Consider the following 22,494-nt stretch of genomic DNA (forward strand, 5'->3'; position numbering starts at 1 on the left):
TTGAAGCATTGTTTTTCCGACACTACGAGGCTGGGCTGGGCTGGGCTGGGCTGGGTCCTTCTTCAGAGATTATTCTGTTTTGTTTTCATTTTGGGCTGAAGGGGTGCCCATTGAACGTGGTGGGCAAATACTTTGGCAACTTCGACACTGATAGAGTCGAAAAATTCAGAGTTCAGAATCCTAACTCCAACTCCAACTAATTTATTTTTTAAATAAAAAATTATAAAACGACGTCATTTTATATCTGATAATGACCTACAGTGAAGTGTTATGAAACAAAACAATGTTGTTCCATTTCAAATGAAACGACATCATTTTAGTCTGGAACGGGGTCCAAAGCATGAGACCCCACTTCTTCCCCTCGGCCCTCACTTTCCCGAAACTCTTCTTTCCTCTCTGTTTTTCTAAGTTCTCTCTGTGTTGTGAGTCGTGATGTCGTCGCCCTCCTAGCCTCATCGTGGAAAGTGCTCTCTGATGTGACGTAAGCCCTTCTCTTCTCTATGTACATCTCTATCGCCCTATTAAAGGCCTATTTTTATTTATTCACTGAATTTTAAATTTGCCTACATTTTCACGATTTTTTTATTTTTAGTGTTTGAAGATTTGGGAATTGGGGACAGGTTTACCTCCCTCTTAATTCTTAAATCGCTCCATGTCTTCACTGGCTTGCTAGTTGCTATTTATCACACCTACAAGTATGGTGAATTTCTATTATGTAAATTTGTTGGTGAGTTTATAAATTTGTTTGTGAATTTCTACGCGAGATGGAAGCTTAAGTGAATTTATGGTGTTTTTGTTGGTGAATTTGTGAATTTTGCTAAACTACACTGGACAGTGCCTCTCAGGGAGTCAGGGTATTGATCTTTCTCTCAGTACTCTTCAAAATGTTTGAGTTTGGCAAGTAATTCAGTCAAAAAATAAGATCATCATATGTTATAGTATATATTATAATTTATACAGTATACTAGATAATTATTAATGCCACAAAAAATGAGGGGCCAACTTAACACACACACATAATATATATATATATATATATATATTTTATCGATAAACAAATTTTTATTGATCAAAAGGGAGACAAAAAGAGACCAAGTATACTGGACATATACACGAGCACATCTATGTCTAGTTTAGAGATACAAGGAAATCATGAAAAGACCTGCCATGAAAATCAATTACAATCGATCAATGGAGTAAAATTTTGAAAAATAAAAATCTAAGTTCTTCCATTGATCTCTCTTGATCTTCAAAACATCTTGCGTTTTGCTCCCTCCAAATGCACTACCATAGACAAATATGTAACATCTTCCATATGGCTGCTATTTAAGAGTTGCCCCTAATACCTCTCCAAGAGGCTAAAAATCACATACCCTTTCCGGCATCACCCACGCTAACCCCACATGTGCTAAGATTTCGGTCCACAAGATCCTGGCAACCTCACAATGTAGTAATAGATTGTTAGCAGACTCACCACTCTTCTTGTACATGTAATACCAATTCATAGCTATAATGCCACGTTTCCTGAGATTATCTATTGTAAGAATCTTTCCCAAAGAAGTTGTTCATACAAAAAAAGCAGCCTTTAGAGGTGTATTTGTCTTCCAAATACTCTTCCATGGGAATGGTACAAAATTGTGCATGTTCAAAGAATGATAAAAAGAGCGGGCTGTAAAAACTCCCTTCTTAGAGGGATGTCAATATATCTTGTCTTTACCTTCCCCCGACACACGAGTGGAGTACACAAGGTCAAAAAAGGCTGAGAAGTCATCTATCTCCCAATCTTGTGCATCTCTATGGAAAAAGAGGTTCCAATGGGAAAAGCCATTGGACAAAATAACTAAATCTGCTATAGCTGCTTCTTTCCTTCTTGCTAAGCTATAAACTTGTGGATAAACATCCTTAAGTGCCCGGTCACCACACCATAAGTCGTGCCAAAATCTTACCTTAACTCCGTTGCCAACTTTGAAACAAGTATGTGCTGCGTACTTGTCTCACCTGCTTCTAATATGTTTCCAAAGCCCAACTCCATGAGGACCACTCACCTTATTAGAACATCACCCTCCCCATGAATCCCCATACTTCAAAGCAATGACGGTTCGCCATAAGGCCTCCCTCCCATTCTTGGTGATATGTCCATGACCATTTGCCTAGTAAAGTTTGGTTGAAAGATCTCAAATTACATATACTCAAACCTCATTCTTTGATGGGGGAGCATATTGTGGCCCATTTCACCAAGTGAAATTTAAACTCATCCTTGATTCCTCCCCAAAGGAAATCACATTGGATTTTCTCCATGCAATGGGCCACCTTAGCGGGAAGCGAAAATAATGAGAGAAAATAAATTGGTAAGTTAGAGAGAGAGCTTTTTATGAGAGTTACCCGGCCCCCTTTGGATAAGTACATCCGCTTCCAACCAACTAATTTCCTCTCCATTTTTTTTAGTACATCATCCCATATGGAGTTCAATTTGAACGCCGCGCCCAACGGAAGGCCGAGATATTTCATGGGCAACTGAGCAATCTTGCACTCCAAGATGGACGCTAGACTCTCCACATTGGGTACATGCCCAACTGGCACTACCTCTGATTTAGCCAAATTTACCTTCAACCCTGACACAACTTCAAAACATAATAGAAGAGCCATCAAAACTCGAATTTGTTCATGTCTGGCCTCACAAAATATTAGTGTATCATCCGAAAACAATAGATGAAAAATGTTAAGCAGACCTGAACTTGCCTCTCCCACTGAGAATCCTGAAAACTGAGCCCACTCGGTTTCAGAAAGAAACCTCTCCTCTTCCATACCCTCCAAATCCTTGAGCTCCTCCATAAGAACAGTTGTATGGCTTTCCACATTACCAAACTCTTGTGTATTCCACTCCTTAAAGTCTTTTTTCAATGACTTTAATTTGCAAGCCAATGTAAAGCTAGCATTACCATGGAAATGATAGGAAGACCACCATTGTCGCATTCTGTCCAGAAATCCCTCTAACTTCAGCCACATATTCTCAAATTTGAAGTACCCTAGGCCTCTACTAATGCCCCCACAATTCAAAAGAATTGGAAAGTGATCTGAACATAACCTGGGAAGTCTCTTCTAAATGAGATCCGGAAAGTGTATCTCTCATTCCGGTGAAATTAAGAATCTGTCTATCATTGACCAAGATGGGATATCTCAGTTGCTAGACCAAGTGAAAGAACCACCTGCTAGAGGAATATCCTGAAGATTCAGTTCAGAAATGAAGTTAGAAAAATCTACCATGGGTAAGTTGAAATTCGAACCACCCAATCTCTCACTCAGGAATCGAGTGACGTTGAAATCACCTCCAATACACCATGGTAAATCCCAAATGCTGCTTATACCAGCCAACTCGTCCCATAGTAAGCTTTGAGACCGGTGAAGATTAGGCCCATAAACACCTGCAAAAGCCCACTGATAGCGACATCCATAAACGAGCATGCCACCACATAATCCCCTAGAAAATCTTCCATTTTTTCTACCGCTCTTTTATCCCACATAACTAGTATTCCCCCATATGCTCCAATGGACGGTAGGTAATGCCATCCCACATGCAAATAACCCCACAAACTCCTAATGATACGAATAGAAATAATTTCCAATTTAGTTTCTTGAAGGCAAACTATGTCAACTTTCCAACTTCAGAGAAGAGATCTAATATGTAGTCGTTTATTCACATCATTGATCCCTCTCACATTCCACGATAGTATTTTAGGCTTCATTGACAAAAGTAGCATCCCTCCCTTTTGTTCTATCTCTCTCCGAAGTGCCCTCCTTATTATCATAGTTAATGGAGCATTGCAAACGTCTCAATTCTCTCTCCTTTTTCTCTCCTTTCTCACAGCTGACTTCATTACCATGGATTGATTAGCTTCCATGGCAACTAAGAGAGCCATGAATTGGTCTTCATAACCTTCACAGGAATTTCTCACCCAGTCAGGAAGCTCCTCTACTTTTTTTAATACCCAATGTGATGCACGAGGTGCAATCAGAGGTGGAATCATTTGTAAGGGTGATGGGGTACCCAGCTCCTCCTCCTCACTGCCCTCAACATCCATAAATAGGCTCAACATACTGGTACCCGTCTCCTTCCCCACCACAGAATCCTCAACATCCACTTCCTCCACTCTCGACGCCACAATCACCACATTTGACCCCCCCATAGGTTCCTCTACAACAATCGGAACTATCTGTGTCTGGTTCGAAGGCATTGGCTTGAAAACAGTAGCCGGGATATCGTCATCGACATATCCCGAAACTTCTCCTTCCTTAAAGGAACTGCACTGAGCCCTAAAATTGGTCGCCTATGTCGCCGTTGGCCTCGACGTTGTTGTCTATGCACCAACGATATTTGTCATGCTGATCTGTGCATCTATCAGACCTTTGTGAACTGTTAGCTCGACAACAGTAGCCAGGGTGGAATCATATATGGAAATATCCGGCGACAGGTTGTCCATCGGAGCTTCTGCGGCCTTCGACGAGGTCAACTGAGGCATCGTCGGCAACGGTGGCTTAGGCCCATGCGACGACGGACCCCCATTAGCCTGTGATCTCTTCCTCAAGAGTTGCCAGCAGCCTTCCTAACATTCTGCTCCTGCTCTATAGGCCCATCCGTCGAAACCCATAAGCCCACCTGACTGCCCAAGCCCATAAGCCCACCCTCAATGCACCGTATTAGCTCAACTACACTATTAGTTAATGCCCCTAACGAAATCTTCATTTCGTTCAACTCCTTTAGAAATATTTCTTCTTTAAGCCAGACCGCCCCTTTGCCATTTTCATCGCCACTCTAAGCTGCTGTCGAAAAGGGAGGTGATCCCTTTTGCAAGTCTGTTGGCACATTGCGCTGCGCGGCTCCAAGAACCTCCAGAGCCTCCTTGTATGACCTTGACGGCAAGGCTACCACCACAGCTTTCGATGGGTTTCTCCCCTGACCACCTACTCTGCCCTTGTCCTTCAACATTGCCACCATCTTCCTCCACCCCAAACCATCCTTACCTTCAAGTATGAGTATGAAACTCCGGTGACCTCCCCCACCATACACCGCCAAAGCCATGTATGCACCACGAGTGTTTGAGCATCGCTGGGCAGTGAGTCCTCTGTCTCCTTCCCGTCGAGGCGAGTAGAACCCATTGCTCCCAGGCTTCAGACAAGCCTCCAATGAGTTAACCACCCAACTGATAGTATCTAAACCCAGCCATAGATAGCTTACTCATTTCCATCCTTTTTTGGTAATGCATACCTTACCCCCATCTCTTCTCACCTCAAAAACCTTTGATTCAATTACTACACAACTAAAAGAACTCGTAACCATGCTTCAAAACCAATAAATCCCTTGTCAGCAACCCACAAACACCATTGACGACGTGAAAAGTCTCAGGTGTATAGAGAGAAAAAGGGATACAAAGCAATAATATATAAATATAATATTATATGTGTTATATATATATATATATATATATAACAAGTTTTAAGCTCACAATCATAAACTCAAGTGTTTTGACATGTTCTAGTCACAAGTTACGGTTAAACTTAATTTTGATGATGCCTTATTTCGACCTTCTGAGTTAGCTGGTATTGGTGTTATTTTGAGAGATGATATGTGTTGTTTTATTGGCTTCAAGTCGAAAGGAACATGGAGTGTTTGAGGTAGATGATATTGAAGTTTTGGCTGCATTACAAGATTTACAGTTAATTTTAAATTTGAGTTTTTCTTATCAGATTTTTTAAGGGGATTCTTTGACTATTATTGAAATTGTTCATTTGAAAGAACTAAATTTATCTAAAAAGGGGTCAATGAATGCAGAAATTCAATGTCTTCTTTGTTAGTTCAAAATGTATGATGTGATTCATGTTGTTGACAAGGGAATCAAGCCGCTCACTTATTTACAAGACATGCTTGTTTTGCGGAAGACACTATTCAATGGTGGCATAAGTATCAAGGTTTGATCCAATCTAGAGTTTTATTAGATGTTACTATGTAATTGTAGTTCTTTGTGATTCTATGTACTATATTTTATTATGAATGAAATATGTTTCTTATAAAAAAAAAAAATTAGGTGTTGAAATTGGGCACAAGTTAGAAAGAAGATACCCTGAGAGGTATCTTCTCTCTCTCTCTCTCTCTCTCTCTCTCTTTCTTATAGAATTGATTACACCCAAACTATTATGAGATGGTATAGTATAGTTCAGGATATCGATCCACAGGGAGTCGGAAGAAACACTACAAGATGCAAGCTTAAGGGAAAAGATTAAATAACAATATGACAAGAATATGAAAATTCTACCTAAAACACGCAATCAAAATGAGATTAAAGCTTGGATAAAAAGGCAAGTAAAGCTTCGGGCTTCCATCAACCGAATCCAATACTCTCACTTTTTCAATTCAAACTATATACACAATTAAGAATTATAACACCAAATTTTTAATTGGAATATATGATATAATATTCATCTATTTTCTCAAATTTATACCTACAATCTATTCTTCATTACAAACCACATTTTTCATATATAAAAATGAATATCAGATATAAAGACGACACTATGTTCACAAACAATAGTATAGCAAAAGATCACATCAATAACATAAAAAATAATTATTTAAGTCACAATCATATATTCATAATCCTATAACTCAACGAAATCAAACCATAACAAGATTTAATATAATTGTCTCAAACTTATAAAAATTCAAAATAAGTAGAAAATTTAATTCTAAAATCTTAAACAATAAAACTTAATTTATGAATTGAAATAAAGTCAAAATATTTTCACTAATCAATTTGTAACTCCAGCGGCTCATTCGACTCTACTTGGCAAAGAGCTTGCTCATCTCGAAGCTTTTCTTCTCCGATGAAGTCAAGTAAGGCTCCAGCAACTCGAGCCAAGATTGTCACTTGCAAATACAAAGAAGAAGATGGGCTCGGGGTGGTCTGAGAAACCTTTGATGCCTGAGTCAGTATTCTTGGGTGTATCTCTAAGGCTTTTGTATCCAGAATCTGGAGAGACTTTTGTATCCTGACAATGGGCGAATGGCGTTGTCCTTCGGGGTTACCTTGTCAAGTTTAAGTCGTCCTACCCATGCTTACCATAGTACAGGCATTTAATGCGTTGTGATCTTTTGAGATAAGATCATTAATGCGGTGTGGCTCCAGTATTTGTACCTTTAATGTGGCGTGGCCTTCTGGACAAATCCTGATGATGGGCGAACAGTGCTATCCTTCGAGGGTATCCTTTGTCAGAGAATGGATGGTCACATGCATCTTCTGTTGGCACGATGATGTAATTCTTTTATGCGAGGTGAGATGGGGATTGTTAGAGTAGGTGGGTCCGATCTGTCCCTGGCATATAGTTTATCTCGTTTCGTACCCTTCTTTCTCTGATGCAATCTCGTGGGCCAGTCCCTGTTAACGACCCTAAGGCCTTTAGAACAATGAGGTTTGGGCCAGGGCGGGGCGGGCTCAGTTATTAGGCCAAAATATACTGAGAATGGATTGGTATGAAATATCCCTCCCAATGGGAATACGAGATAAATAGTTTTTTGTGTTGCATTTAATGCAATTAACAGGCCATGTGCATTCATATGATTGGCTTATATATTCCATCATCTTGGTTTCATCTTCTTTTCACGTAGCTTAATGTAAATTTTGCTTCAACATTTGGTTATCTGCATTTAAGGCTAAAATCATCTGCCAAATAAGTACGTATGGCCAGAAAATTGAGATCACACCTCGTACATTACCAGAATAAGGTTGGTTGCGTTTAGACGTTGAGATGATTTTAAATGATTTGAGTTAATTTATAAATAATAATATTTTATAAATTTTATTTAGATGTGTTCAAATATAAATACGTTAAGATATGTGTTTAAATATATAAAGTAGATTAAAATGAATTTAACGTTTTTATGAAAAGTTGAAAAGATAGTGGGTCCCATCAATAATTAATTTAAGATGAGTTGAGGTAAATTTGTGTTTCAAATATAAATATATATCAAATTAAACAAGCAACATCAGTATATGAAAAGCAAATTATTATAAAAATGTCTCACCTCACAGTAGAACAAAGCAGTACTAATGTAGTTACAAAAACACACACAAACAAGGAAGAAGATCAAGAAGAAGAAGCCCTTGCATTTCTATATATAGAATACGTCATCAAGCCTCCAGTACTTGCTCACCGCCACCTTCCTCTTGCTCCATTGAGACGTTGCCGTTAACAGTTGGAGAGCTTGAATATTCTGCTTGAAGATTGTTTGGAATATTGAAATACTGCTTGATTGAATCATATATATTGAATAATCTGATGGATATAGTATCAAGTAATTTAATAATCTGTGGATTATAGGGGTCGAGTAATATCCTTATGAGAAATAGAGATAAAATAGTCCATCCAAAGGCAGGGAAGATGATCAATAGTAGAAAAGTACATGCGAGAACACCCGAGATGTAGCAAATAAGCCTAGCGACATGGCGGTAGCTAGCATTTGGAATGGGTCGGAATAATTCCATCAATGCTAGGAAGTGAACACAGATAACTCCAATGAAAAAAGACATGATTGTTTGGTGTGTCTCAAATGGAGAGGAGCCTGAGTTTTGATACCGTACTTGAAGAAGGTTCACCAACACTTGAATGAGAATATGGATGGTGACTAGGAATCGGATGGATAGATCTGCAAGGAATCCTCCACCTAGCTGATCTTGATCACTGCAAACCAAAACAAAGATCATGAAGGTACGTAGCGTCCTTAATTAGTAGTTAATTTCAACCCTGATCAACTTTCAACTTTCTTTTTTATGTATTTCGATTCCAATTATACATGCATAGGATAATAATATTATATATAGAACCTTTTTGCATTAATCCATGTATTTGCACCTGAATCAAGACATGCATGACTAATTATAATGTAAACTATCTTTTACTGGTTTTTAATTATAACAATGAAAAATCTTTCACAAGCAAAATTTGAGCACTGGAGATCAAAGGAGTATGGCCCTAGTTGTATGAAATATGTATTTTACATTACATTTCACTTTCAGTAAAGGTACTTGAGATAACGTTTTACGTTCTCCAGTTATATATAAATTGTAATAAATAAAGGGAACCGATGCTTTAGAGATTTTTGTACTTACAAGTTAGTGTGAATTGCACGCATTCCATTCTATATATATATATATAATATATCGTACGTGGACATCATATATATAATTTGATTAATAAGAGGAAGTTGAATATAAATTTCTTAGAAGTAATTATATTGTATCAAATCAATATAGTAGTGAAATGGTTTGTGAATAGTAATAAAATAATTTGTAAATATTAATAAAATGACTTGAGTTAATTAGATATTTTATAGGGTTTTGAAAAACAAGAAAAAAAATTCATGATTTTCGTAGGATATGAGATTTAGTATTATTTAAATTAAAAATTCATCTCAATTTAAATTTTTATATAAAATATAATAATATTTTATTCAATTCATTTAAAATTAATTTATTTCTGAATTCAAAAGAGAACTTAATTAGAAGTCCATGACAGACTCTATTTTAAGAAAGAAATTCTACCTACATCTATTGAATATTTGACGTTTGAGCATAACATATGGTTAGTGCAATATTAATACAAACTATCATATAAAAAATTATTATTTTATTTTGAATTATTATATTCTAAAGTTAGTGTGTTCACTAACATATCATTCATATCACTTAAATAAAAATATTTGATTTGTAAGATTCATACTTTAAATGTATCTTTCAAATTAAATTATATACATAAATACTGTGTGGTACAAAAAACCTTAAAATAGGAATACTCTTATTTTAGACTCGTAGGTCTCATTAGATATCTATCTCAATTCATTTTATTCTATTTATTTTTCAAATATTATTTAAATACAAACACTTTTCAATTTTAAAATTTTAATTTTTTTATATAATCATTACATAATCATTATAATTTTTATAAACTTATAAACAAAACACAACAAATAATTCAATTTTTTCAAATCTCAAAATAAAAATTATATTATAATAATATTTTTATTTAAAATTTTCTCTCTCATTTTTTGAAATCTACTAAAATATCTTAATTTAAATTATTTCACTATTATTTACAAAATATTTCATTAATATTTATAGAATTCTCATTTAATAATATCAGTTTCCACTTGACATTTAGGGGATGTTTAGAAAAAATTTACATATCATCTAATCTCATTTCATTCTCAAATATCATTAAATACAAACACTTTTAAATTAATCATTACAAATATTTTAAACTTTTAAATAAAAATAATAATTTAATTTTTTAAAATTTTAAAATAAAATAATTTTAAAAAATTATATTCTAATAATATTTTAATTTTATTATTTATAAAATTTTCATATTACCTCGTTCCAAATATTTTTTAGAGAAATGCTTTCAAAAATTCCCTCTTAAAAATTATATTTATTGAAGCATAAATAAAATCTTTTAAAGTGGGTTATATCATATTATATGTAGGGTAAGTTTAAAAATGAGAGCTTCCTGATTTTTTTTGTTCATCTAAATATTTTTTATAATTTAAAAAGAAATAAATACAAAACGGGGATCATCTTATAATTAATATTGGAATTCACAGAAAAAAAAAAAAAAAATCTCGATGATCCAAAAAATAAAAAACAGTTGGTGGAAAAGGGAAAATAGTTATGATGTTTAGTACGGAAATGATTTATGTGGTAAAATTGACTAAGTTACTAACCCCTGGCCGTGGTGAGGAAGACTGTCGAAGCTGTTTACATCCATTTTCGCTAGCTGAACTGTTGTTACGCTCTCCCTTCTGTCTGGCACTTGGGCTCTGCTTACTTTCCAACTTCCAATCCTTCACCTGCAGTGCCTTGCTTTGGTATTTATATACACTACTACACACGCGCACCAGGACAAATAGGATTATTTGTAATGTAGTTGCCTATTGCTTTGTCCTATCTGCCCTTCTTCTTCATGCAATTATTAGGATTTTAAATACTTAATACATTATACAATAATATTATAAAATAAAAATATTTTTATAAAATAATATTATTTTTATAAAAATCTCTTTCATTTAAAATATAATTATATAAAATATTGTAAAAAATACTGTATATATCATTTTCCGATATTAAAAGTGTCTCTTATGATTACACATTATGGTAATTACACTTTGCATTCTATTTTATTGCAAGCAAACTAAAATTTAGTATTATTTCATATAGTAGTTTTATTGAGAAGATTTCAGTTCATAGGCAATATATTAGAAATATAATATTTACTTCAAAACACATTTAAAACATAGGAAAATATATAAAGTATTTTTCATTATTATCCTGTGAAGGTTTTAAATCATTAATTTTTATTTTTATTTTTAATAAAAAAATTTAAAAAAATATATATTTTTATTGTTATGATTGATTTTTGTGAAATGTCAATTTTCTTTTAAGTTTTGAGTTTTTTTTTTAACTTTTTTTTACTCTTTAATCGCTTATTATTATTATTATTATTATTATTATTATTATTATTATTATGATTTTGTTAGTAGTATTGTTGATAGACATAAACTGGAACCAAGTTTTCCAACCTAACCAGTAACCCTCCCAAATTATAATATTACTTAATTCCTGGACGAATGCCGCATGAAAGTGAAAGCCATTGTAATCTTCCCCTAATTCAAATTATAATCTTGCCTTGCTTCATTTCATCTAACCAGGTCCATTCTCTCGCTCTCACTGTGATTTGTTTTTACTTTTGAGCGGTGCTACCGCTCAACTGCCGCTTGTTGTAAAATTAATTTTTTTTATTTATATTTTTTTAATATATTTAAATATTTTTAAAAAATAAAAAAAATACATCAATATATTTCAAATTATTTTCTTTATTATTCAGTAAAAAAATAAAAATAAAAATACCGAACGGTCAAACCTAACCGACATGATTTGTGCGGTAGACTTTCCTTTTACCTTTTAAATATTAGCATTTGACATTTGTGGATGCAATGTTTCAAATGCCACCGGCAAGTGGCTACGAACTACGAAGGCCCGCAACCACAATCAGAATAACAGTAATCTTTGACGGGTATTTTCAGTTTAGTATATATTTTTTTTTAAAATAAGATTGCTGACGTGACAAAATGCCACGTCAGTGGTGTCCTGTAACTCATCTCCGCTATTTTTAAAATGAGTGGCGCTAGGGCCACCGCTCCCAGCTACCGCTGGGAGCTACCGTTAATGTAATTATGAGTTTTATTTTTTTTGTATTTTTTTTTTATGTATTTTTTTAATACATTTAAATATTTTTAAAAAAATAAAAAAATTTATAATATTATTAAAAAGTACTTACTTAGTCATTAAATAAAAAATAATAATAATAAAAAAATAAAAAAAATAAAACGGTAAAAACCATTGGTAAAACTCATCGGTAAGAATAGTATTATTCTTTTAAAATATTAGTGTTGAAAAACGTGCAAAACACGTTTACCATATTCATCAAGAGAAATTTTAGTTACAGTCTTCAAATGAAAATTGCATGTACAGACATATTATTAAATAAAAAAAAATATCATTTTAAAAGAGATAATTTTATAATTTTAAAAAATTTTAAAATTAAAATAGCTTAGTCTTGCATTGCAATTCTCAAATGGGAACTGTATCTAGCATTGCTTATCTATCAAATTAAAAATAAAATAAAATGTATCTTCAAATATTAAAATAATCTAATATATAAGAATAAAGTTATTATTTATTTATGTTCATCATTTATTATAAAATTTAAATTATATTAAAAATTCAAATTAATTAGATATTTTTTTCTTAAAAATATACAGTAAAATTTCATCATTTATTTAATAATAAAAAATTCGTATTTTATAAATTAAAGTTGATTTTTAGTATATGATATAATATTATTCTCTTAAAAATGTTTAGTAAAACTTTATCTTTTATTTAATGATGAAAAATTAGTATTTTATAAATTGAAGTTAATTTTTAGTGTATGATAGAATATTTATATTTTAATTATCTATTTTATGTTAGTTTAAATCAATATTTAAACTTCTATCGTTAGATTAAATCTGAAGATTAAAGATAAAGAGTTGTAATTTAAAACCTATAAACCAATATTTTTTTTCACTTTTCCTTTCTCCCTCTCTCTCATTCCCCACGCACGATTGTGATATTACGTCGCACATTGGCATTCACACGGACAAACCAAAAAAACAGAAAAACTAAACAAATATGCAAAAAACAAAATAAAAACCTTATTACTGTTTATTATTGTTGATGAATACTAATAGAATATGCGGAAAAAAAACATGCGAATCAGGAAAAAAAAAAAAAAAAACATTTTTTACTGTTCATTATTGTTAAAAAATTAAAAAAATAAAAATAAAAACTTTTTACTATTTATTACTGTTTATAAACAGTAATAAACGAAAAACAACATGCGAAGAAGAAAAAAAACCTCTTTACTGTTTATTACTGTTGATGAATAGTAATAACAGTACACATATAGACGCTTTTAAGTAATAGGCAGATATATTTTTTAAATCATTTAAATATAAAATATTTTTTTATTTCAATTTTTTAATTTTTTTTAATCTAATCATTACAACTTTTTCAAATTTTCAAATACAACACAAAAAAAGAATATAAATTTTTTGAAATTTCAAAACAAAAATTATATTTAAATAATTTTTTAATTTTATAATATTTTTATTCAACTTTTTAAAAAAAAAAAAAAACTAAATAAAATATCTTAATTCAAACTATTTTGCTACTCTTTATATATAATGAAGTATTCTTAATTTGCAAATCATCCATGGAAGAATACGTAGTTATGTATAGAAGACTTTGAGTTAATCATCTAAAAACATTGAAATGGGCTGCCCTTTTGCCTTCCAGGAAGTTACAAAAAAGAAATGTTAATTACAGATTGTCTTTGCTTCTGCTTTCTCTTGACCTTTTTAAACCATCCCTAAAGCCTACCTTTCTTTCTTATCCTTTATACAATAATGTTTTAAATATTAAATTGATAAAAGTTTTCAAGAACATGTTTTAAAACTTTTTTCTAGTTACAGTTGGGGGGACCAAATCATTAATATTTGATTTTTATTAAGATCCTATTTTGATACGGAGATGATTTCATCTCATCTAATCTAATCATTATAATTTTTTTAAATTTTTATATAAAATATAATAAAATAATTCAATTTTTTCAAATCAAAGAAGACAAAAGTTATGGCATTTATATACGCAGGCATTTCCAAAAGTTGATGAAGAATGAGATTCAAGTTGAGGGAATGGATTAAAAAGAAAAGGAAATTACTTCTCGAATACATGTTGAGCATACACATAATTTTCGCATGATTAAACCAGAAGACTAGTGGCAGCTCTTTTCATGCTAGAGGCTGTGGTCAACCTTCAACGAAATTTCCAACTATATTCGATATTTAATTAAGTCAAACCCACCCAAAATGGAGTAATTAGAATATAGGCTTGTGTTATAATATTATTGTCGACTGCATTTAAGTTCTAAGAGAGAGAGAGAGAGACTACACGGGAACATCTCAACAAAATTTCCAGCAACTAATGATTAGTTGTTTACATTTATGTATGTATATTATCCCACAAGCATGCAGCAGCCTTTACAAATTAGTGGAAAGTTGAGAGAGAGAGAGAGATAGAGAGAGAGAGAGAGAGAGAGGCAGCAACGAATTTGCATGAACAAAGCCAAACAAGGATCAAGCTAGCAATAACTGGAACTGTGGAGTTAGACGAGGGCTAGAAATAGTCGAGAATTCCCAATCTTATACCAACTGCTTTTTGGGTCTATGCCTCCTGCTGCTGCTGCTGCTGTAGAATGCCTGCTCCCCAAGAATTACGGTATAGAAATACATTTTCTCAGTCTAATGCTGCAACAAAAGCTTCGTCTCAAACCTACAGGCACGAACAGCTTACATATCCTGTCAAAGGCGATCTCGCTTTACCGCAAAGACAAGAAGTTGATTTTACCTCTTATCGTTCTGCATATGAAATCAATCCAAGCCAAGGTGAATGGCGCAAACCCAGGTGCATTTTATTAGGTTTGAGAAAACAGAAAGGGGCAGAGAGCAGTTTCACACGTAGGAGATGAAAAAAGCTTGAATATTCCTCTATTTCTCATTACTGTAGCACTGTACAATCAAGGAGAATATATACATCTCAAGCATAACAAACTAACAGAAAATAAGAATAATATCTACGGGATAAACAAGAATATTCGAGAAATGAAATACAAGAATAAAATGTACAACATCAACCATGCCCAGATTTATGATTTATTGCACGACGACATGTAGCTTCTGTAGTAGATAAATGACCTGCAGTTGGGAGATCTTTATTGTGTAATAGCCCCCCACAAGATGGAGAATAGATATTAACTATTCCCATCTTGGACAAATGTAAATGAAGAAGATATGAGGGCAAGGCCTCGGTAAAAATGTCAGCCAATTGGCTGTTTGAGGCAATATGTGCAGTGGTGATGCTTCCTTCTTGGATTTTATCCCTTATCAAATGACAATCCAACTCGATGTGCTTTGTTCTTTCCTGAAAAACTGGATTGGAAGCGATATGAAGAGCCGCTTGGTTGTCACAATAAAGTGATACTGGCTATGAATGATGAATCCGAAGATCATTGAGAAGATATTTGAGCCAAGTAATTTCAGAACATGTGGAGGCCATAGAGCGATACTCAGCTTCAGCTGAGGAACGAGAAACAACAAATTGCTTCTTTGACTTCCAAGAAACAAGAGAGACTTCAAGAAATATACAATAACCAGTGACACTACGGCGTGTATCAGGACATGAGGCCCAATCTAAATCACAATATGCTCTAAGTTGAAGTGAAGAGGAGGATGAGAGCAATATGCCTTGACCAGGAGCAGCTTTAATATATCTGAGAATCTTATGTGTTGTGGCCAAGTGTGATGTTGTTGCATGACTCATAAATTGTCTTAGAAGATGGATAGCATAGCATAGATCAGGCCTAGTGATTGTGAGGTACAACAATCTACCAATAAGGCGTCTATATGTACTCGGATCTGATAGAGGAACACCAGAATCCTTGCTAAGTTTGAAATTCTGCTCAAGAGGAAACTTAAGAGGTTTGCTACCAAGTGTCCCTGAATCAGCCAAAATGTCCAAAGCATACTTTCTTTGGCACAAGTGAATGCCCTTGAAAGATCTTGCAACTTCCAAGCCAAGAAAATAATGCACACAACCAAGGTCTTTGATCTTAAATTGAGTGTTAAGAAAGCATTTAAGGGAGGCAATGGAGGATGAACAATTTCCAGCAATGATAATATCGTCTACATAAACTAGAAGTACTATGAAAGAAGTTCCATCTAGTTTAGTAAAGAACTGTAATCAACTTTAGATTGTTGGAATCCAAAAGCAATAAGTGAATAGGAAAATTTAGAATACCATTGCCGTGAAGCTTGTTTAAGGTCATAAAGGCTTTTGAGAAGCTTGCATACTTGGTTGGGACTCCCTTTGGTGTAACCGGGTGATTTACGCATATAAATCTCCTCATCCAAATCTCTATGGAGAAATGCGTTATTGACGTCAAATTGAAAAAGGAACCAGCCCTTGACAGCAGCAATGGAGAGCAGAATCCTCACAGTAACAAGCTTGGCTACGGGTGAAAATGTTTCGGTATAGTTTATACCTTCTTGTTGGGTGAACCCTTTTGCCACAAGTCGCACTTTTAACCTTTCTACAGACCCATCAGCATGAAATTTGGTCTTGTAGACATATTTGCAGTCAATAGCCTCTTTCCCAAGAGGCAAATCAGTGATGATCCAAGTTTGGTTTTGTTCCAAGGCCAAGAGTTCACCTTCCATGGCTTTACACCATCCAGGGTGTTTCACAGTTTGTTTGTAAGTAATGGGATCAGAGATGGTTGAAATAGAAGTAGAAAAAGCAGTAAACGAATGAGAGAATTTCTGGTAATTTAAATAATGAGCAAGGGAACAAGAATTACCAATGTTGGACTCGGACAGCAACTGAGAAGTGGCTGGAAGTGAGGTCTGGTTGCAGTGGAACTCTTGCAAGTACTGTGGAGCCCTTCTAACTCTGGTGGACCTGCGGAGAGGGGGGTTAGATGGTGGAAAATGATGTTTAGGTACATGTGGGGAGGTTGAAGGAAATGGGGAGAGAGGAGAGATAGAGTTGGAAGGAATTTGAGATGAGGTTTGTGGGGTGGTCTGATTTTGAGATGTGGCTGGAATTTGAGATGGGGCTGAGATTTGGATGGGAGGAGCAGAATGTTGAGGTGTGACAGGTCTGAAATTTAGGGGATTGGTGGGAAAGTCAAGGGAATTAGGTAAGGGTTTAGTAAAAACAAGGGTGGGAAAGGGGTTGGATGAGGGATGAGGGATGAGGTAAAGATTGGAAAGGAAAAATGGATTCATGAAAGAGAACATCCCGAGATATAAAAGTGGTCCTTGATTCAAGATCAAGGAGTTTGTAACCTTTACTGCCAAAAGGGTACCCTAGAAAAATGCACATGCTGCCTCGAGGGTCAAATTTCTTCCTACCTTGATGTAAGGTGGAGGCAAAACATAGTGAACCAAAAACTCTTAAATGAGAATATAATGGTGGAGAGTTAAAAAGAAGTTCAAAAGGGATTTTATTTTTAAGTAAAGGGCTAGGAGTCCTATTAATAAGGTATGTGGCTGTTAAAACACAGTCATTCCAAAATTCAAGAGGAAGACCGGCTTGAAATTTTAAAGCCCAAGCTACATTGAGGATGTGTTGATGCTTTCGTTCCACAACCCCATTTTGTTGGGGTGTGGCAACACAACTAGTGTGATGAATAATACCTTTGCTGTTGAAAAAATCGTACATGAGAAATTCTTGCCATTGTCACTTCTTAGAATTTTTATTTTGAAATCAAATTGATTTTCAATTAAATTGGCAAAGGATTCTATGCTTTTTCTGGTTTCAGCTTTAGTATGAAGAAGATAGAGCCAAGTGCTTCTAGTAAAGTCATCAACTATAGTAAGAAAATAATTAGAACCATCATAGGCAGGGACTGAATTTGGTCCCCAAAGGTCACAATGCATAATTTCAAAAGGTCTGGTTGTTGTATGCTTGCTGTGAGGAAAAGGAAGTCTATGAAACTTTGCAAGTGGACAAGCATAACATGGTTTTGTATTGATGATATTGATGTGATCTTTTACAATAGGATCTACAATCATATTTAAAACTGGAAATGAAAGATGGCCTAGGCGACAATGCCATAGGTCAGTAACAGTATGAGAATGTAAAACACAAGTTGTTGGTAGAGTTTTGTTGAATTTCAAAAGTGTTGAGGCCAAAGTAGAGGGAGAAACAACAGTATTAAGCAAGTAATAAAGTTCATTCCTCACTTCACCCTTCCCAATCGTTGTCCATGAGAGAAGGTCCTGTATGAGACAAAAATCAGAAAAAAAAAAACTAGGCAGCATGTGAGGGAAGCAACCAATTTCTTAGCTGAGATCAGATTAAATTTGAAAGAGGGAACACACAAAACATTGTTGAGGAAAATGAGAGATGACAATTGAACAGTGCCAGTGTGTGTGACGAGAACAGTAATTCCATTTGGGAGCCTACTGATTGAGAGATAGAGGCTGTGATGGAGGTGAGCAAAGAGGGGCAGCAGACCATGTGGTCTGTTGTGCCTGTGTCAATGATCCAAGAAATGTTTGTAGTGGAGAAAGTGGGTTGTGCGCTAGTGGATAAACAAAGTGATTTACCAGAGATGTGAAGAGTCGATGTAGAATGAAAATTTGACTGAATCTGATTAGCGGAAGTCTGAACAGCAATGGAGGGTTCTCGAGGTTGAAGTAAAGCCAGAAGTTGCTGGTACTGAGTCTTAGTGAGACCCACTTGAACATCACTGATAGTCTCTGGTTCGGAGGCAGACTGAGCAGCAAGAGCAGAGGAACTTTGTGTGTTATTGAAAAATTTGTGGCCAGGTGGGTAGCCATGAAGCTTATAGCATTTCTCCATTGTGTGTCCAGACATGTTACAGTAGGAACATACAGGTGGCTCAGCATTTCCAGCCTTGAAACAGGTATCAAAGGTGTGACCAGTGATTTTACAATAAGTACAATAGGCTCTGTCTTTCTTGGATTTGGATTGAGGGAAGGCTTTAGTAGGGTTTGAGTAGGGTTTTCTGACTGCAAAGGACAAGGAGTCAGGGGAAGGGTTGGTGGATGCCATCTGGTAATGGCGTTCTTGTTGTTGAATTATGGAGAAGACTTTGGTGAGTGGGGGTAAGGGATCAAGCAACATAATTTGATCTCGAACAGGAGAATAGCTATCGTACAAGCCCATCAAGAATTGAAATATGCAATCACGTTGATAACGATCGGATAATGTTTTCATTGAGCCACAAGTGCAAAGAGGAATAGGATCACAAATCAACAATTCATCCCAAAGAGTTTTTAGTTTGCCGTAATAAACACTTACAGTGTCAGATTCTTGGAGAAGGCTAGCTAAGTTCTTCTTGAGCTAGTAGATTCGCGGGCCATTCTGATGAGCAAGCCGATCCTCAAGATCAATCCAGATCTCACGAGCATCATCAACAAAAGCGATGCTGGATCTGATGGAGGGACAAATGGAATTTTGTAGCCAAGAGACTACCATGTCGTTGCAGCAGTTCCATAGATCAAGAAGAGGATCATTTGGGTCAGTGGGTTGAGAAAGTGAGCCGGAAATAAATCCCAACTTGTTCTTCGCGCGGATAGCCCTCCTCATCGCACGTGACCAGGTAATGTAGTTATCATTGGTGAGGAAATCCGTGACTAAAATCACGGTTGGGTTGTCGCCATTGTCTAGGCGAAAAGGATTGTTAGGGTTCGTGAGGTTTAGGTAACGGGTTGAGGCACTGTAGGTGTTTGATAGTTTGTTGGAATGAAGAGAGAGATGCGTGGAAGATGATGAATCGTCTGAGCTATCGGGAGAATCCTCCATGGATGATGCTCTTGAGGCTCTGGATACCATATTTGTAACAGCCGGATCCATGATTGGTATAGTTGGACTGTGGATTTTTTATTTATTTTTTTTTTTATTTTATTATTTATTTATTTGGAGATCTATGCCATTTATTTATTTATTTATTTTTATTCTCCCCGCATGTTTTTTTTTTTTTGTTTTCTTCTCTTTTCGTCTATATTTTTTTTTTTCGCACGGCTTATTTTTTCCGTCGCACTGCATGCATACACACACGCATTCGTTCACAGCATGCATGCGCACACACGTCTCTCTCGTCTCTCTAGGGTTTCACCTCACATATATATAGATGCTTATGTTTTTTCCCAAGCAATGAGATTTTACCCAACACTGCCGTCGCTAGAAACTCCTCCCCACGCAAACAGCAACCTGTAGCCCTCGACTCAGCACTCGTCAACCTTGCATCCGTAACCAACCACTAGTGTGCATGACGAAAACCTAGAATAGCCGCTTCTTGTGATTTTTCTCTCCCTCTCCTCTCGGTTTCCCACAGTCTTCTCTGCACCTTTCAGCCATCCCCGTTGCCGTCCAACACCCTCACGGAAGCCCAAACGTGTTCGTCACCACTGCTGCCCGGTTTGTCCTCCCCCAACCTCCATCTCCACGTAAAACCGACGCCCAGAACAACCCTCGAAAAACACTTTCGACAGCCACGGGAAATAGCCACCCATGCTTTTACCGAATTAAAATCCTCTGTTTCTCCTCTAAAAAACAGAGCATCACCACTAATACGGTTAGTCACCACCGTACGTCGGGAAAACTATCGGACCAGCCACAGAATCCGCCGGTTGTCACTTTTCCGTCAGCCTCGAGCCGCCTCAGTTCCGCCTTGTCCCTCGCGGTGAGTACCTCCCTCGGTTACTCCCTCATTTCTCTCCACCCTCTCTCGCTCACTTTTCCCTCTCCTTCTCTAGTGCCCAGCGTTGCTCGACGGAAGCTTCGCCGCGCTCCTGCTCTTCTGCCGCGCCACCGCAGTCCCTCCAGTTAGCCCCGTCGCACCTCACCCTCGACGCGTGCCTCGGTTTCCCTTGGGTAGCTTCCGCCGTGCATGTTATTCATTTTACGTAGGTTTTGTTTTGGTTACTTTTCAAGGAATTAATTGAAACTACCGTAATGCCCTTTACTACATGTTTATTAATGGGCTTTTATATTTTATTATGCATTAGTATACTGTTATTTAATTATGATTACAGAAAATTATTTTAACATGTTATTAAGTAAAGTTTTTTTTTTAAAAGTAAATAATATTGGAGTAATGTTGTTTTTACATTTTAGATATGTTTTAGTCTATTTAATAATAGTTATGGTTTACTTTAAAATATTTTGGGATAATTATATTATCTAGTATTGAACTTTATAAGTTGTTTTCATTAATAAATAAGTTAGATTTTTAAATGTTTTTAGTCAAGGTTATCAATTGGACAGTGGCGATTGTAGAAAAAGATGATAAATTTTAAGGTTATGAAATTTTAGGTTTTGAGGAATTAAGTAGGTTATTTTAGAAGTTTAGGATTAAATATCGAAATAAGTGGTTGATTGGAAATTTACGGGAAGTACTTGATTATTTGATAGGTGACGATTGTTAATTGTTCGACATTTTGAGGAAAATTCTGAAAAGCTAAAAAGTCCAGGTAAAATCTGCATGTTTTGTTATGAAAAGAAATTTGAACTACCTCAGTTATTTGTTCTGCATTACCCATGAGATTCTGTTTAAAAAAAAAAGTATTTTCTATCATGACTGGTGTAGACATGAGCTTATTTTTGACATTCTGTTTCTAAAGTTTGAAAATGAGAGCGAATATGAAATTTGTGCATAAATTATGTTGTGATATGATTTTGTTTTGTCCCAAAAATTTTTGTTCAATACTCTGTTTGGATAAGACGTGATTTCTGAAAACCTTTGGCATGACTCTCTGATTCTAAATTTGATTCTGTTTCCGTTCTATTCAGTTACGACCCTGCCACGGGTGATAATAGTGGCATACAGCCTAACCACGGGTTACAATAGTGGATACGGCCCAACCACGGGTTACAATAGTGGATACAGCCCAACCACGTGTTATAATAGTGGATATGGCCCAACCACGGGTAATAATAGTGGATACGGCCCTGCCACGGGTTATAGTAGTGGTCTCTGTTTTGAGTGCACACCTTGGTGACAGAGTGTTTCATGTTCTGCTTCGCTATCCACAGATGCACAACCTTACCACGGGGATTATACATGGCCTCTGTTCTGATATGATGTTTTGATTATGATGATGATCTTTTATGCTATGCCAAAGAATATTTTGAATGAAATTATTTCTAAATCTTCGCTCTAATATTTTGATAACATGTTCTGCTTCCGCACTCTGAAAATGAAAATATTTTGTTCTGCATTCGGATTTCTGTAAATGCTCATGTTTATACACTGGTATAT

General features: G+C 35.4%; 1 protein-coding gene and 2 long non-coding RNA genes across 3 annotated transcripts; 1 reads left to right on the forward strand and 2 right to left on the reverse strand.

Annotated features, from left to right (window-relative positions):
• The first annotated feature begins 333 nt into the window (after positions 1-333).
• LOC109001665 lies at positions 334-7,574 on the forward strand. The gene is made up of 3 exons (XR_001997900.1): positions 334-481; positions 5,887-5,964; positions 6,819-7,574. It is a non-coding gene; the product is annotated as an uncharacterized LOC109001665 (long non-coding RNA).
• Positions 7,575-14,603: 7,029 nt separating this feature from the next.
• LOC118344535 lies at positions 14,604-15,115 on the reverse strand. The gene is made up of 2 exons (XR_004798347.1): positions 15,051-15,115; positions 14,604-14,975 (listed from the first exon to the last, which is right to left on the reverse strand). It is a non-coding gene; the product is annotated as an uncharacterized LOC118344535 (long non-coding RNA).
• Positions 15,116-19,574: 4,459 nt separating this feature from the next.
• LOC109001607 lies at positions 19,575-20,087 on the reverse strand. The gene has a single exon (XM_018978958.1). It carries the CDS (start codon positions 20,085-20,087, stop codon positions 19,575-19,577), a length of 513 nt encoding a protein of 170 aa, XP_018834503.1.
• Positions 20,088-22,494: the final 2,407 nt, after the last annotated feature.

Source organism: Juglans regia, chromosome 14 (assembly GCF_001411555.2).
Source record: "Juglans regia cultivar Chandler chromosome 14, Walnut 2.0, whole genome shotgun sequence".
Classification (NCBI taxonomy): domain Eukaryota; kingdom Viridiplantae; phylum Streptophyta; class Magnoliopsida; order Fagales; family Juglandaceae; genus Juglans; species Juglans regia.

Excerpts from the sequence above, each read along its gene's own strand:
- LOC109001607 (XM_018978958.1), bottom strand. The coding sequence starts at position 20,087 with ATGGATCCGGCTGTTACAAATATGGTATCCAGAGCCTCAAGAGCATCA.